Raw genomic sequence first — 14,255 nt, 5'->3', positions numbered from 1 at the left:
TTCCAAGGAGCTGTCTAGGTTTCTAGAAGAAAAACTACCACTGGGTACTTTCCTGTGCTGTCCACTACCACAACACAGCACGAGAAAAGACATTGCTTCTCTCCTCTATGGGGAGTCAGTAACCCAGCCAAGGAACCCCATTTGGCAGGGAAGCTGAGGTCAAGGGCAGATGGGGAAAGTCAGACCAGATGACTTTGGCAGGTCCCCTAGGCCTGAGATCCTTGACTGTAGGAGAGGCAGCAGGGTACAGAATGGCTCACCGGACTTTCCCCTCCTGGGGCAGCTCATGACGGGGGTCTTCACACACCAGCCGGGACTCCCCATCCAGCAGGTAGGTGTAGACAGTCTCCTAAGACAGAAGGCACTCATGAGATCCTACAGACAGCCCTCCCAGCTGCCCTGTCCCAGGGCTGATGCAGATCTGGTTGACAGGGTCACCGATCCTCTGGCAGTGGGCTCAAGCATCTGTTTGGTTTCACTCCCCAGGTGAGGTCTAACTTGAAGCCAGGGTGGAAGAGCTCCTGTAAGCACCCTTTCCTCCTGGAGGGGTTCTGGGCAGGCAGTGGCCCATGACCCTGCTGGCTTTCCTTGTCTATCACCCCAAATCCAAAGTGCTGGGGAGAGAATCTAAAGGGCCAAAGGTGCAGACAAATCCCACCCACCCCCCACCCCGAGAGATTTCCCTGCTGTGACTCCAGTCTCAGCGAACCATAACAGAGTGGTCAACAGAGTGGTCCATCCAGGGCTGTATGGCAGGAGGGGCTCAGAATGCCCTGGAAGCTTCCCTCTCGACCTCAGACCTCAGAGACACAAACAATTCTACAAGAAACCACACACTGTGACTCAAGCCAGAAGTACTTTCAAGAAGAGGTGACCTTAAACTGTAACTGCTGGGAAAATTAGACGCATTTGGGGAATGGGTGAGGCATAGAAGAATGGCTTCTGGGCCTGGGCCGAGTCGTAGATACGCGGTGTAAAGAGCACAGAGTATTTATAGAACTGGCAGTGGAGGTAGGGGGCACAGGAGGTGGCCTTGGGGTCAGCAGGGCCTAGAAACAGAGCTGGGGGGAGGCTGCTGTGAGCCCTGAGAGATAGGAGCAGGTGCGTCTTTTGGAATGATGGTTCCCTAGAGTGAGATCAAAGCTCTATTCGAAGCTTGTCAAGTCTTCAGCTTGTCAATGTGCCTTCCCCAAGGGCCCAGAGCCGTCTTGGCCTCAGTTCCACACCATGTCTTGGCAGAAGCTGTTGCCCTCAGTGACCCATGGGTGAAAAGCCACATCCCCTCCAAGCAGGACTGGCTACCCGAGGGTTCCACACCCAACTCAGCACAGCCTCAGCGAGCATCCCAAGGCCCTGCACTCTGGGTGCAGAGGGAGACACAGAGGCCAGGGCTGCCCAGCGGATGCCCTGGCCCAGCTGGGGGCCCCTGCATGCCGAGCTAAGTGTCTTGAGGGACACTGTTTTCTTGGGAGGGGAAGGGAGTGCTCTCCTCTCTGCCGATGCTATCAGAGAGGGCTTCTGGAGGAGGTGACACTGGCGCTGGGTGTTGAAGGCCACCGGCAGTAAGTGTGGCAGTAAGTGTGGAATCCAGTCGAAGCCATTGCCCTTCCGCCACTGTGAGAGTCCACAGTCTTGCCAGCCACTCTGGTTTTGGCTGCCCTCACCCTCCCAGCCCCAGGAGTTGTTCCAGTCCTACTTCCAGAGAACCTGAGCCAGTTCATCGGTGGTGTGGGCTGGGGATGATAGGGCCTGGACGAGTATGAGGGGCAGGCACTGGCCAGGCCTGGAGGCCCCTGTCCTCTAGGGGAAGGGTCCGGGCAGCGAGCTCAGGGATGGAGAAACCAGTGAGAGGGAGGCCTCTTCTCATCTGTATCCTGCCTCTGTCTGCTCCTCTAGTCGTTGAAGCAGCCTGGGAAGGGCCTGAGGGATCGGGCCCAAAGAGGTTAGGAGACACCCCAGCCCCAGCACCCAGGGTCACACGGAGAGCCTGGCCCTGACAGAGAGAGAGGTGGCTACCCTGGGGGTGGGGAGGCAGGGAGGACAGATCCTCCTCGCTTCCGGATGTCCCTCTGCCTCCCACCCCCTCACTCCCAGCCCTCTGGGTTAAAATTAGCTGAGTTTATTGGAGAGAAGGAGGGAACCATCGCAGACACATCAGCACCATCTGCATTCGGGGCTGCCTGCCACAATGGGTGCTGATGAGAGGGCCAGGTGCGGTGGCTCTCCTCCGAGGGGGAGTATGGAGACCCCTCCCCCAGTGCCCCCCTTCCCACCACCCCGTGGGGAGCAGAGACGCCTTCACGTCCCTCCCTTCTCTGGGTGCAGAGCAGGATTCCCAACTCCCCCGACTCCCTGGGGGCCCAGCCAGACCCTTTCCATCTCCCCACCCCCTCCATTCCGTGGGAGCAGAGCAGATGCTCTCCTCTCCCCTCCCTTCTTAGGGGTCAGACACTCTCATCTCCTCACCCTTCCCTAAGGGCAGAGTGGACCCTTCCCATTAACCCTCCCCCGACTCCCTGGAGGCAAACCAGACCCTCTAATTCTCTGGGGGCAGAGAAGACCTCCCATCTCCCCCATCCCCTGTGGGCAGTTGAGACCTCTCATCTACCTCTCATCTACCCCTCCCCAGGGGCAGATCACACTTCCCCTGTCCCCACCTCTCTAGCGGGGGTGGGGGAGGTGGGCGGGGGGGAGGAGGGATGCCTCCAGGAGAGGGGGTGTGCTGAGACCCTTCCTGCAGTTAAACCACAGCTCCCCAAAGTCGGGGTCCCTTAGCTCATACAGGTCTCTTGGACGAGCTAAGGTAGACATGTCCCACTGTCCCAGGAACCTAATGGCCTGGACCACAGCTGACTTCTAAGCTCCCAGATCTGGGGATACAATTAATCCAGTGCTGGGCATCTGTGCTGGCACAACAACCAAGCACCCTGCCTGTGGAGACCTAACCAGTCACCTTCTCCTTACCCCTCCCAGGGCAGCCTCCATGGCCACAGAGGGGCCCAGGATAGCCTTGCAGATGCTGACCTGCTAGCCTCCCCACCCCCTCCTTTCCACATGTTTCTCCATCCCAGGCCAGATGTTGCCTCAGTCCTATCCTTCTCTGGGAGGATTTATTTTGGGGCGCCAACACACCACCCACTTCCTACCAATTTCACGCTCAATAAAACTCACTCATTAGCCCTCTTCCTGGGCTCTGAACTTCTAGAAGGTTTGAGAAGCCAGAGCTGAGGAGAGAGAATGAGGATGCTTAGGAGCCAAGCCCCATTTGTCCCTGTCATGCTGTGTGACCTTGGGTGAGTCACCCCCCGTCCCCGGGCCTCTGGAGGTTCATTAATCAAGCAGATTCAGATATGGTGGACTTGCAAGGGTGGGGGTGGAGACTGGCGGGGTGAGGGGTGTCACATTTTGGTAGAGGCTGCCCTTGGCTGGGTCTAAAGTAGGGAAGAGGAGATTCCAGGCTCTGGGGACCCAGTTGAGGTGTCTCCTCCTCCAGGAAGACTTCTATGCTCCTTCGGCAGTTTCAGACCGCGCCCCCTCATGAGGAACACAGTCCCCTCAGCAAGGCACTCTGGGCCCAGACAACCAAGTGGGCCGGGGTGAGCATGGGCCTAAGCAGCTGCTCTCCATCTGCCCTGTGTCTATAACCATCTGTGGTGTTGGGATAGGTCAGAGAGAAGTCTAAAGGTTTCTAGAGGTCATCTTGTCTAGCCTCCTATCTCTGGGCAGGACACGTCACCTCACACAGACTCATTCAACAAAGCTGTGCCTCTCACTCTAGCAACTCCTGGACTTGGCATCAAGGAAGTTCTCCTGCACGTCTACCCTCAACTTCTTCTGCTACATATTCCAAAGCCCAGCTGACTCCACTGTGTTCTCGCTATTATCCCAGGGGAATCCTTTCCATTATTCGAGACACGATCTTCCCAATTTTAAGCTCTAAGTTCCTGTCTGCCCCTGACATTTCAGAATTCCTATGCAAGTTCATTCTCTGGTACTTAGCTTCAGACCTTCTCTTTCAGGACACCCTCTCAGAACACTTACTCAAAACCTTCACTTCCCTACGAGAGGCCCTGGGTACAGGGCCCCTGCTTCTTCCTTCCTTCTCAAATTTATGTGAGGTACAGCAAGGAGCTGGGCAAAGGTTTGGGGGCTGGGGGGAAAATGTGGGCCAAGGCACCTACCACTTTGGGGAGCACAGCTGAGAGGGCCTCCTTGACAGCCCGCCGGAAGCCCGCTATGTGGATGACGGAGCCCAGGCTCAGCAAAGCATCCTGGAAGAGAGGAAAGGGAAGTGAGGGCTTTTTCCAGGCAGGCCAGGGCAGCCCCAACGGCCCAGACAGCTAGGAGCACAAACTCCCTGCTTAAACCAGAGCCCAAGGCTCTCAGACACTTGAATCCCAGGATCTTAAAATCTCAGAATTCAACAAGTCTTAAGGTCCTAGTGCATCCAGGTCCACTCTTCTTAGTAATGGGGGAAAGGGGCTCAGAGAAGGGTCAGGGGCTTAGCAAAGTACTCATAGTACACTAAAAGTTCAAGTCTAGATTCACCCCCAGGCCTCTTGTCCTTTAGCCAAGGACAATTCTAGCATAGAAAGGTAAGCATAACCTTCCATATTAAAACAAAGCAAAATAAGCAAACCAAAAACCCTCCAATCTGAATCCTGGTTTGGGAGAAGCAACAGTCCAAGCAATGAACCCACAGGTGGGAGAAACCACAGTTGGGCCAGCCCCTGGCTGGATAGAGGAGGAAGGAGAAGCCAGCCTTGACAGCCTCACAGCCTTCCCATCCCAGGAACAGTCCTGTCCTTGGAGAGCCGGAACAGAGACAAAAAAGGTCCATGCTTCTCACTCTATTAACTTGGCTGAGCCGCAGGGATCAAAAAGAAAGGTAATGGAACAGGGGATCCAGGGCCAAGGCAGGCTCATGACTCACACCATCCACTCAGCCATGCCCTCCCCCTAGCCCTTGAAGTTCTTTTCTGTGGATGGCCGGGTCTGTGTTCAAAAAGCAAAATTATTAACCATAGGAGGAAGGAGACATGGCTTGGCCCCCATTCATATAAAAATGTTACGAGGTTGAGGGTCTTAGTGAACCACAAGCTCCGCATGAACCCATAGTGTATGTGTGGCCGGTAGTAATTAAAATGCTGGAACTGCAGGCCATATTAATAAAGATCTGTTAACCTGAATAGGGAAGATGACCATTCCCCCACTTCTGCAGGTGGATTAGATTAGCTCCAGTGCACTTCATCTCAAGAAAGGACAAGATGAGACTCATTCACAGGTGACCCATGTAAGGAGGGAACCAGAAACCAAGGCCTGCATGTGGCTGAGACTGGAGGACCTGGGGATGCTCAGCCTACTGCAGAGCAGACCCATGGGTCTCCGTCTTTGATTCCAATCTCTCAGGCTCTCCCGAGCAGCAGGACAGGACTCTATGGCCCCAGGGAAAGGCTGGAGACCCACAGGTCTGAAGGAGGCTGGCCTCAGCCCAGTGGGATGAAGGACCTTTTTCTAGGCAGAGTCACACCACATAGAAAGAGGCCACCAGGAGAGAGGGAGGAGGTGAGCTGCCTGTCCCTAAGGGTGGGCAAGAATTGACTCAGGGCCCATTTTTCAGAGGCCGCTGAGAGAAGTCCTGTGCTGGGGTCCAGGAGAAGCCTGGGGTCCAGGCTTCAGCTACAGCATTTGGCCATGTGTCTTCTTGGCTTCAGTCTTCCCCCTCATCCCTGTTGCCACCAAGTCCTGGGTTCCCAGGAGTGAGCAGCTGCAGTGGACTTTCTCCCCAAATGCTCACTTCCCACTGCTCTCCCCACACCCCAGCCTCCCACCAGCCCCTCCTTCTGCTCAGGGATGAAGACACATTTTGGTCATGGAAATAGATCTCTGCCCTTGGACATCAGAAGCTGCTGGTTCCGAACATCAGAATCCCCCCACACTGGATTAATTGTCCTTTAACCCTTAGGCATTCCCAATCACACTTCACATGTACTCAGCACCCTACACCAGGCCACACAGCCACAGACCTTCACTTCTCCACAGAAGCACCCAGCACACCCAAGCCCACCCACCAGGCACACACAGAGGTTCACGCAGGGGCAGCCATTTCCTTCTGGCTTTGAGACACAGCAAGAGAGGGAACACAAGCAGGAGGGGTGGGAGAAAGAGAAGCAGGCCTCCCACTGAGCAGGGAGCCCAAAGCAGGGCTTGATCCCAGGACCCCAGGATCACGACTTGAGCCAAAGGCAGACACTAAAAGACTGAGCCACCCAGGTGCGCCTTTGTGACTTTTCAGACTTAAGTGCAGGACGAAGGTGGGGACAGGGGGACTATGGCCTTTTAAGGTCAATTCTGCAGACTCAAAGGGGGGAGAAAGAACTCATGTCCCAAAATTAAGTCTGCCAACCCAGGGTCCTCAGGCTGCAGCTCCCAGGTCGGGGCCTCCTCAGAAGGTGGTGCTGGTTTCGGCCTGTTCCTGCCTGGAGGCGGGGCTGGGGGGTAGACAAGCAGAGCCCTGGGGCTCTTGGCCTCTGGTGCAGTCTGATGTGTGTAGCTGTGGAAGTTGAAGAAGAGCAGCCAAGGTGATGGAGTGAGCTCTGGTGCGGGGCCGGGGGGTGGGGAGGCTTGGGACAGCTTAGTCTCCTCATTTGACAGATGAGGAGACCGAAATCCAAAGAGAAGCAATGTCCCATTTATGGTCAGCCAACGAGTCAGGCAGAGCTGGTTCCCAGCCCAGGTCTCCGCCTCTCCAGCCCCTGTTTTGCCTCCAGCTTGGAGCCTGGCCCCCAGCTCCTTCCCCAGGGCCTTAGAGAGGAGAGTCTGTCCTTTGTTCTAATTGGTGGGCTCCTCTACCTGCCCTTTACTTGGATTGGGGGCTGCCCCGGCCTGTCCTTTACTGGAATTGGTGGGTGCCTGTCTGGCCTTTCTTCAGGTTAGTCAGCTTTCTGTGACTTTTCAGACTAAGGGCAGGATAAAGGTAGGGACAGAGGGACAGGAAAGGAAACTTGAGGAGAGTCCAGGCGGTGGCAGAAAGGGGCTTCACAGCCTTGGCCAGAGCTAGCTAGAAGCAGACATGGCCGATGAAGCCTAAGACTCCCTGCCCCGCATCCTTCTGTCCATCTCCCTCCTGGCCTGGCCCTGCCCCTCCTGCCCCAGGAGTAGGGGTGTGGGGTGCAGGAACAGCCACTGGGAAGACAGTTCTCATACCTGGCTCTCAGGGGCCTTCAAGCCCTGAATCTTCCCCAGATCTCAAAGCAACTTCACCTCCACCACATCAGCTCAGGAAAGGAAACGGCTCTGATCCCAAAGCCCAGGAAAATTGGTGGGAGCAGCTGAGAACGCTCATGCCTCTGTCCAACATACATGCCACACCCTCACACAAACGTGGCCGCACACAGAAACACAACCCTATGTACAACGCACACACACTCAAATACTTAGACATGAGTGCACACACACATACATGCGCGTGCGCGCAGCGGCCCAGGCTCAGAGTGGGGTGAAGGAGGTCACATTTCCTGCCCTCTCAGTTTTTTTGGAACAAACCTCAGTATAAATATCAACATAACCACCAGGCAATTTCCCAGACCCCAGGGGAGAATGTTTGGTGTGTAGAAAAGAGAGGCAAGGGGCATCTGGGTGGATCAGTGGGTTAAAGCCTCTGCCTTCAGCTCAGGTCACGATCTCAGGGTCCTGGGATGGAGCCCCTCATCTGGCTTTCTGCTCAGCGGGGAGCCTGCTTCCCCCTCTCTCTCTCTGCCTGCCTCTCAGCCTACTTGTGATCTCTGTCTGATCTCTGTCTAATAAATAAATAAAATCTTTAAAAATATATATTAAAAAAATAAAAATTAAATTAAAAAAAGAAAGGAAAGAGCGGCAATTTCCAGGATTGTCCCAGACTGATGACAGAAACTGTGACCTTAACAGGCCCCTTTCCTCTTCTGGGTCTCAGTTTGCTCATTAGTAAAAAAGGGTCCTTCCAGCTCTGCAACAGATAGTTGTAGAGTTTTGTGGTTGAATTCAGTGAGAATGACTAGCTGGCTGGTGACTTCCTGCTTTCGCTGGCTCCCTACCCACAGCTCTGTAGTTGGAGAGAGGGCCAGGCAGCACCAAAGACACTGCGGCCCCCTTCCCCTCAACACTGGGCTTTCACTCCAGGTACCAAGAAAGGGGAGTCTGTTAGGAGTCAGGGCTTCTCTGGGGCCAGTCCTGTAGCTAGATCAGCATTTCTGCACTTGTTGAGGTAGAAGGGGAGGGTCTAGACAAAATTACTTCTAACTCCTTCCTAATGCCTAGGATCATATGAAGCCAGAGACCTTGGCCTTAGTTCTTCTGCTATTTCCTGTGCAGGGACTAATGCAGGGACCATCTTGAAGGTCAGGGTCACTGTCACAAGCTGCCCTCCTATCTTATCTTCATGAGTCTCTGTGTCTTTTCCCACCTCTTTAAACCCTCCTATTGCTCTCCCCACTGCCTGGGAGAGACTCACCATGCCTCTCGGTGGCCTAGAAGAAGGTAATAACATCAAACCCAATGGTCAAGTCCCTCCCAAGACTCAAGCTGTATTATAGGGACTGGCCATACAGACTGAGTTATCCAGCTCTACTCAGGCCAGGTCTCCTGTGTGGCCTGGGGGTCTTTCTGTGGGCCTTGGTATCCCCTTCTCTGAAGCATGGGCATCCTTCAAGATCTTCAGGGTGTTGGAGCCCCTCTCTGCCTCTTCCCTTCCCTCCGGGCTGTGTGTCTCTCTTAGGCCCTGTTTCTTCCAACCCCTCTAAATGGATCTCTCTTCTCTCCATGCTTCCCATCTCTGTCACAGGCTGCTCTCCTGTCATGTCTCCTTGAGTTTCAAAGTCATTTCCCACCCCAAATCCTCTCTCCTCTCACTGGCTTCTCTCCCATTTCTCTCCTGCACACTCCAGCCCCCACCCACTCCTATCTCTCCTGTCCACTCCTCCCCTAAACCTCCAGGCAGTCCCCTTGAGAACTTGGGGAGAAGGCACCTGACCCAAGATGGGTACCCACAGAATGGGGGAAACCCAGGAGGACAGCCATGTTGGGAGGAATTGGGGGTGCCAGGGCAGATGCCATCTATACTCTTTTGCTTCCCGCCTCCTGTTTTGGTGATCAATATACAGTCTCTTATCTTCCTGGAGAATGGGGTTCCTTCTAGGGCAAAGGAGAACTTATCCATTTCTGTGCCCAGGACTAACAGGCTGAGCTGCTGTGTCAGGGTGACTAACAGAACTCCCCTAAAAGAAGCCTCCTGAGGGCTCAGAGCATGGAAGCCCCCCTTTTGGTAGGGCCTCAGACCCTGGACTGAACTCCCATACTCCAACCTTCCTCTGTGACTTCTTCGCACAGCCCTCACAGCATGGCCCAGCCCTATAGAGAGTCAAGTGTCAACAAAGAACAAGAGGCAGGCCCTCCTCCCTTCCCCACTCCCACCCATGCCTGTCGCCTGCTCAAGGAGCTGGCTCTAAAAGACATTCACGCCTTAGATACTCCGAGAAGAGCTACCTGTGAGCTCTAGATCTTGCACTCCCAGACCTCCCCCTCAACAAGGCTGAGCTGGACCAGCAGCAAGAGAATAGAGGTGTGGTGATCCCTGGGAGACTTGATCTGAAGGAACGGGCAGGATGGAGACCGAGGCCACAGGTGCAGTAACGCAAACGTCAGAGCCTGGCTTGAGTGGGCTGTCAGGCTTGGGGGAAGTGTTCTCAAAACACCTACCGCGTTGGGGGTGGTGGTGGTGGTAGGGCATCAGGGGCTCTCAACCATCTGTGCCCACCAGCGTCCCCAGGAGGGTTGGCTACCATACAGTTTGCTAGCCTCACTCCCAAGTTTCTAGTACAGTACATCCGGGATGAAGCCAAGAATTGCCATCTCCAACAGGTTCAGAGCTGCTGCTGCTGCTGTTGCTGGCCCAGGGCCCACACTCTGAGACCCAGGGGCAAACACCGCCTCCAATCCTCCTGCGAACCTGGGACCATTGTTTTGTTTTGCGTTACTGCTGAATAGTCGACAAACACCATTACATTAGTTTCAGGTTACAACACTGCGATTCGGCAATTATATACCTTACAAAATGCTCATCTCGGTAAGTGTAGTTACCATCTGTCACCTTACTACCTTGGGACAATATTATGGGAGGTGCCTGCTTTGATCCTCCCGTTTGATAGGTGGGGAGAGGAAGGGGCGGGGCCTTGCTCAGGTGAGACCCGCCCAGTCCTCCCAGGGCAGCGTCAGGGGCTCCCGCCTCTTCCGCCTACTGAGAGGGACTCCTCGCGGAGGGTCCTGACGGAGGGGAGAAGCGGGGCTGCTGGAAGGAGAGAGTGAAGTAGGACAGAGGGGAGACATGGACAAGGGACACCTGGAGCTCAGGAGCCCAGTCCTCAAAGAAAGTCCTACCCTTTGCGGTCCTCCTCCGCCCTGCGCCCCTCTGGTCTCCGTCCTCTCTTCCTGCTATTATTTCCCCTCCCCCTCCCCCGACCCCTCCTCCTCCCTCCTCCCGCCTTTCGCAGACTCCGGCTTCAGTTGTTACTCCAACAGGGCCGCGTCTCCAGCCTCTGAGCCACACTGGAGACACGTGCACTGTAGAATACACCTGAGCCCAGTCCTGGCGCCCGCCCCCCCGGCGCCCCGTGGGTGCCCCACTTCCCGGATGGGCTTGGCCCCCGCATTGTGGGCTCTTCCCTTCCAGTATGGCTAACCAGATCCTCCCGGGCCCCTCACCCTTTCTAAGTCAGACTCAGCTTCTACTCCAGATCCTGCCTCCTCCAACACGCCCTCCAATTGTTTCAGGCCCCCCTGGATCCCTCAGGGGCTATGTTTGGGGATGGATGAAGGATGGGAGGAAGGACAGATTTGGGGAGAGAAGGTAGGCTTGTGTGAACAATTAGCTTTCTGGGCTCCTGACTCCCTGGAACCTCTCAATCCCTAGCACAGGGTCTGGGGTCAGGAACAGAGAGGATAAAGGGACAGCCAGAGTGGGCAGAGGGAGGGAGAAAGATGAATGTGTGGAGGGCAAGACTGCCCTGGGAGGCGGACATCAGACCAAGGGGGCCAGGACAGGCTCCTGGCTTCCCCACCTTCAACTGCCTAATTCACAGGACAGGGTAAGTAGTGACCTCTATCCTCATGACCCACATTCTCCTGGATGCCACAGTCTTCTTCCAGAGCCCATCACCAGCGTCCCCCTCATCACAGCTGTCCCAGTCATTCTGATCACCTGGTGCCTCTCCATCCTCTACTCAGGGCACAGCGAGGTTGTCACAAGGAGGCAGATGTAACTCGCTGAGATTCAGTCATGCCATAAGACAGAAGTCTGGGAAGGAGGAAGGGGTGAGCTCCCTATCCCCAAGGATGTGATAAGAAGAATAGGGGCAATGAGGTAAGGCCTTGGTGAACTTGGCCTCCAGCTCTGGGTTCCTTGACCCTAAATGTCTTCAAACCTTCCTCAGCCTTGCCCCTCACATGGTCTTCAAAATGGGTTCAGAGCTGGACAAAGCCCATCCAGGAGTCTCTGAAAGGCAGACATAGTGGCCTGAGCAGAAGAGAATGGAGAGGTGTGACCCGTTGGGCCAATGTCAAGAAAAGTCGCTCTCAGGAAATAATGACCAAAGGAATGGCTGGATACACGAACGAATAAACCAATGAATGAGTGACCAAACTCCCTTTTCTGGGTCTCCCTCCATGAACTTTCCCATGCAGATCTGACCCTGACACTCACTGTCCTGTGCTCCCCCCAACCAGGGCATGGCATGCCAGATACATTGCCACTAGTTCCAATCTGGTTTTCCCATCTGACTGGGAGTTTTTAGATTCAGAGGTTGTGTCCTATTCCTCCCCAGTCCCCAGCTTCATCCAGCCCATCACAGGTGTCAGCAGATATTTGCTGAGCTATAAAATAATCAGTTGGACTTCTTAGTGCCGAGAGCCTTTGGGCTGAGAGGGGTACATTCCATCACCAAGGAGATGGATGGACCCCATAACCTCTGGAGGCTCCCAAGCCACAAAGACAGCTGAGAGCTCTCAACATTTCCCAGGTCTCTCACAGTGACTGTCCTAGAGAAGGAGCCTGAGGAATGAGGGTGCCTTCTGCTGAGAGCTTTTGGAAGCCTTTCCAGGGCAACTTCATGGGCCAGAGGGTCCTTCAATGCTTTAGGATCATCTCCCAGAACAGAAGGGGCCGGGGACAACATGTCAGGATGGAGGGGCTCTTCCCTGAGAGGAGCACTATCGCTATCAGCTTCTTTCATGACTGATGTCACCTCTTCCACGCAGCCTTCCTGGATGGGTCATCTGTCTTCCTCCCAGACCTCCTGAGAATCCCTGCAGGACCAGTGTCTAGAGGGCCCTAGGTCTCAGGGAGCCTAATCCCCAGCTTGATGGGGGTAGCTTAAGGCCAGGAGAGGTAGGAAAGGACTTGCCCAGGGCCTCACCTGGAGTCAGGAGGCCCATGGTCCAGCTCAGGGCCCTTCAAGACACACTAGGCTCCCTCCCTTCTGAGCACTCTTTATTTTTGAAGTCCCTCCCATTCCCTGTTTTGGCCAGGAGATGGGCTGAGCCCCTCTCAGGTGTGGGGTGGGGCTGGGTGTCTTCCTCTAAGCCAGGGGCAAGGCTTCTCGTCTCTCTTTCTGTGCCAGACACCATGCCCAGAGTGGGAGGTGAATACTGGATGGCACCAGCCTGGCCTAGGGTTAGTGTGGGCCTCCAGAGGGCAGGGAAGAAGGGCTGAACTGAGGGGTGCTGATGGGGGTGGAGGGAGGGTGAGCCCGGTAGAGCATTCCCCCCTTGGGACAAGTCAGAGAGCACAGAGCAGCTGCCACAGTCATCGAGGCCTGCCTTGGGGCTCTCCCTGACTCTGTCCCAAGCTCTTTCCCTGCCTCTCAGCCTCCCCAGGCTCTCTGTGTTTGTCCCTCTTACTGTCTGTCTGTTCTCTGGTATGTGTTTCTCCCACAGTCTCACTGCTGGTCCCATGACTGTATTTGGCTCAATCTTCAGGGCCTGGCTCTTCCCAGCTGTTCCCTAGATCCCAAGGCGGGGGGGTGGGGGGAGAAGGGGGGCAGATGAGGGTATGAGAAAGAGACTGGGACAGTGACAAGTTCAGAGGCAACGGGATAGACACAAGACGAGGAGGGGACCCTGGGGACAGGGAGGCTGGGCTGGCCAGGCGTTATAAAGCCTCCCCAGCCACCAAGGGGGAGACACTGAAGACAAAGTCAGAGATGGAGGGAAAACTAGGGTCGGCCCTTTCCTTCTGCACTGGCTCCTGGCCGCCCCCCTTCCTTCTCCCTGCCCCTGTAGGAATGTGTGAGCACTTTCATTGTTCCCAAAAATAGTCCTCCTTTATTGGGGGCTGGAGTGAGGAATCTGGGCTGGGTTCATCTCAGGCATGCCCCTGCCTCTGGGCTCCCATCTACTCTGTGGGGCCTCTCTGAGCTACCCCAACCTTTACCTGCAGTGCTTTGTTAAAACTGTAATCCTTGGGCTCCTGGGAGGCTCAGTGGGTTAAGCCTCTGCCATCGGGCTCGGGTCATGATCTCAGGGTCCTGGGATGGAGTCCTGCATCGGGCTCTCTGCTTGGCAGGGAGCCTGCTTCCTCCTCCTCTCTCTCTCTGCCTACTTGTGATCTCTGTGTGTCAAATAAATTAAAAAATCTTTAAAAAACAAACAAACAAACAAACAAACAAAAAACTGTAATCCTTCTTTGAATAAGACTGCCACGGCTTCTGGGCACAGTAGGCTCTGAGCTCCCAGGCCTGTTGGGAGCTCTCTGTCAAGGGCTCAGCATCTCACAATGGGGTCACTGCCTATTCCTACTAGCTGTCATGCTCTAGCTTCTACCCAACTCTCCCAGCCTCACTCCCCGCACCCTTAATATTCCTCCACCTCCAGGCCTCTCCTTCCACTCTTGTCCTTCTAGGTCCTGCCCTGGTCTGCTCAGCTCCTCTGCCTGGCCCTGTCCTCTAGCACTCACTACTCTCATCCCCACAGCCCTGCCCTGCTCCCCTCAGCAGCTCAACAAGGGCTGGGCCCCAGCAGATCCAGGCTCTGAGGTAGAGGGCTTCTCCAGGGAAGGGGCAGTGGGTGAGAAACACGGCAGGCTCTGGGACCCCGCGCCGGGCCCTGAAGCCTGGACCTTACTGGCCCCCTCTATCTCCTGTATCCCGCTTTTGTTTCTCTTCTGCACCTTAAGCTTGGGATGTCTCTCTCTCAATTTCAGTCTCCATGGGGAGGCCAGTCTAGTCTCA

General features: G+C 55.3%; 1 protein-coding gene across 2 annotated transcripts in view; it reads right to left on the bottom strand.

Moving 5' to 3' along the window:
• Nucleotides 1-14,255, bottom strand: part of PDE2A (phosphodiesterase 2A) — a 90,822-nt gene that overhangs the window by 26,869 nt on the left and 49,698 nt on the right. For both annotated transcript variants that reach the window (XM_032853183.1, XM_032853182.1), the window contains 2 exons: nucleotides 4,182-4,271; nucleotides 261-349 (listed from right to left, as the gene is read on the bottom strand). In XM_032853183.1, coding sequence (XP_032709074.1) covers nucleotides 261-349; nucleotides 4,182-4,271 — 179 coding nt within the window. The remainder of the gene's footprint in view (nucleotides 1-260; nucleotides 350-4,181; nucleotides 4,272-14,255) is intronic.

Source organism: Lontra canadensis, unplaced genomic scaffold, assembly GCF_010015895.1.
Source record: "Lontra canadensis isolate GAN:19392208 unplaced genomic scaffold, GSC_riverotter_1.0 scaffold7, whole genome shotgun sequence".
In the NCBI taxonomy this organism is placed as follows: domain Eukaryota; kingdom Metazoa; phylum Chordata; class Mammalia; order Carnivora; family Mustelidae; genus Lontra; species Lontra canadensis.
This window is presented reverse-complemented; position numbering and strand designations above follow the sequence as displayed.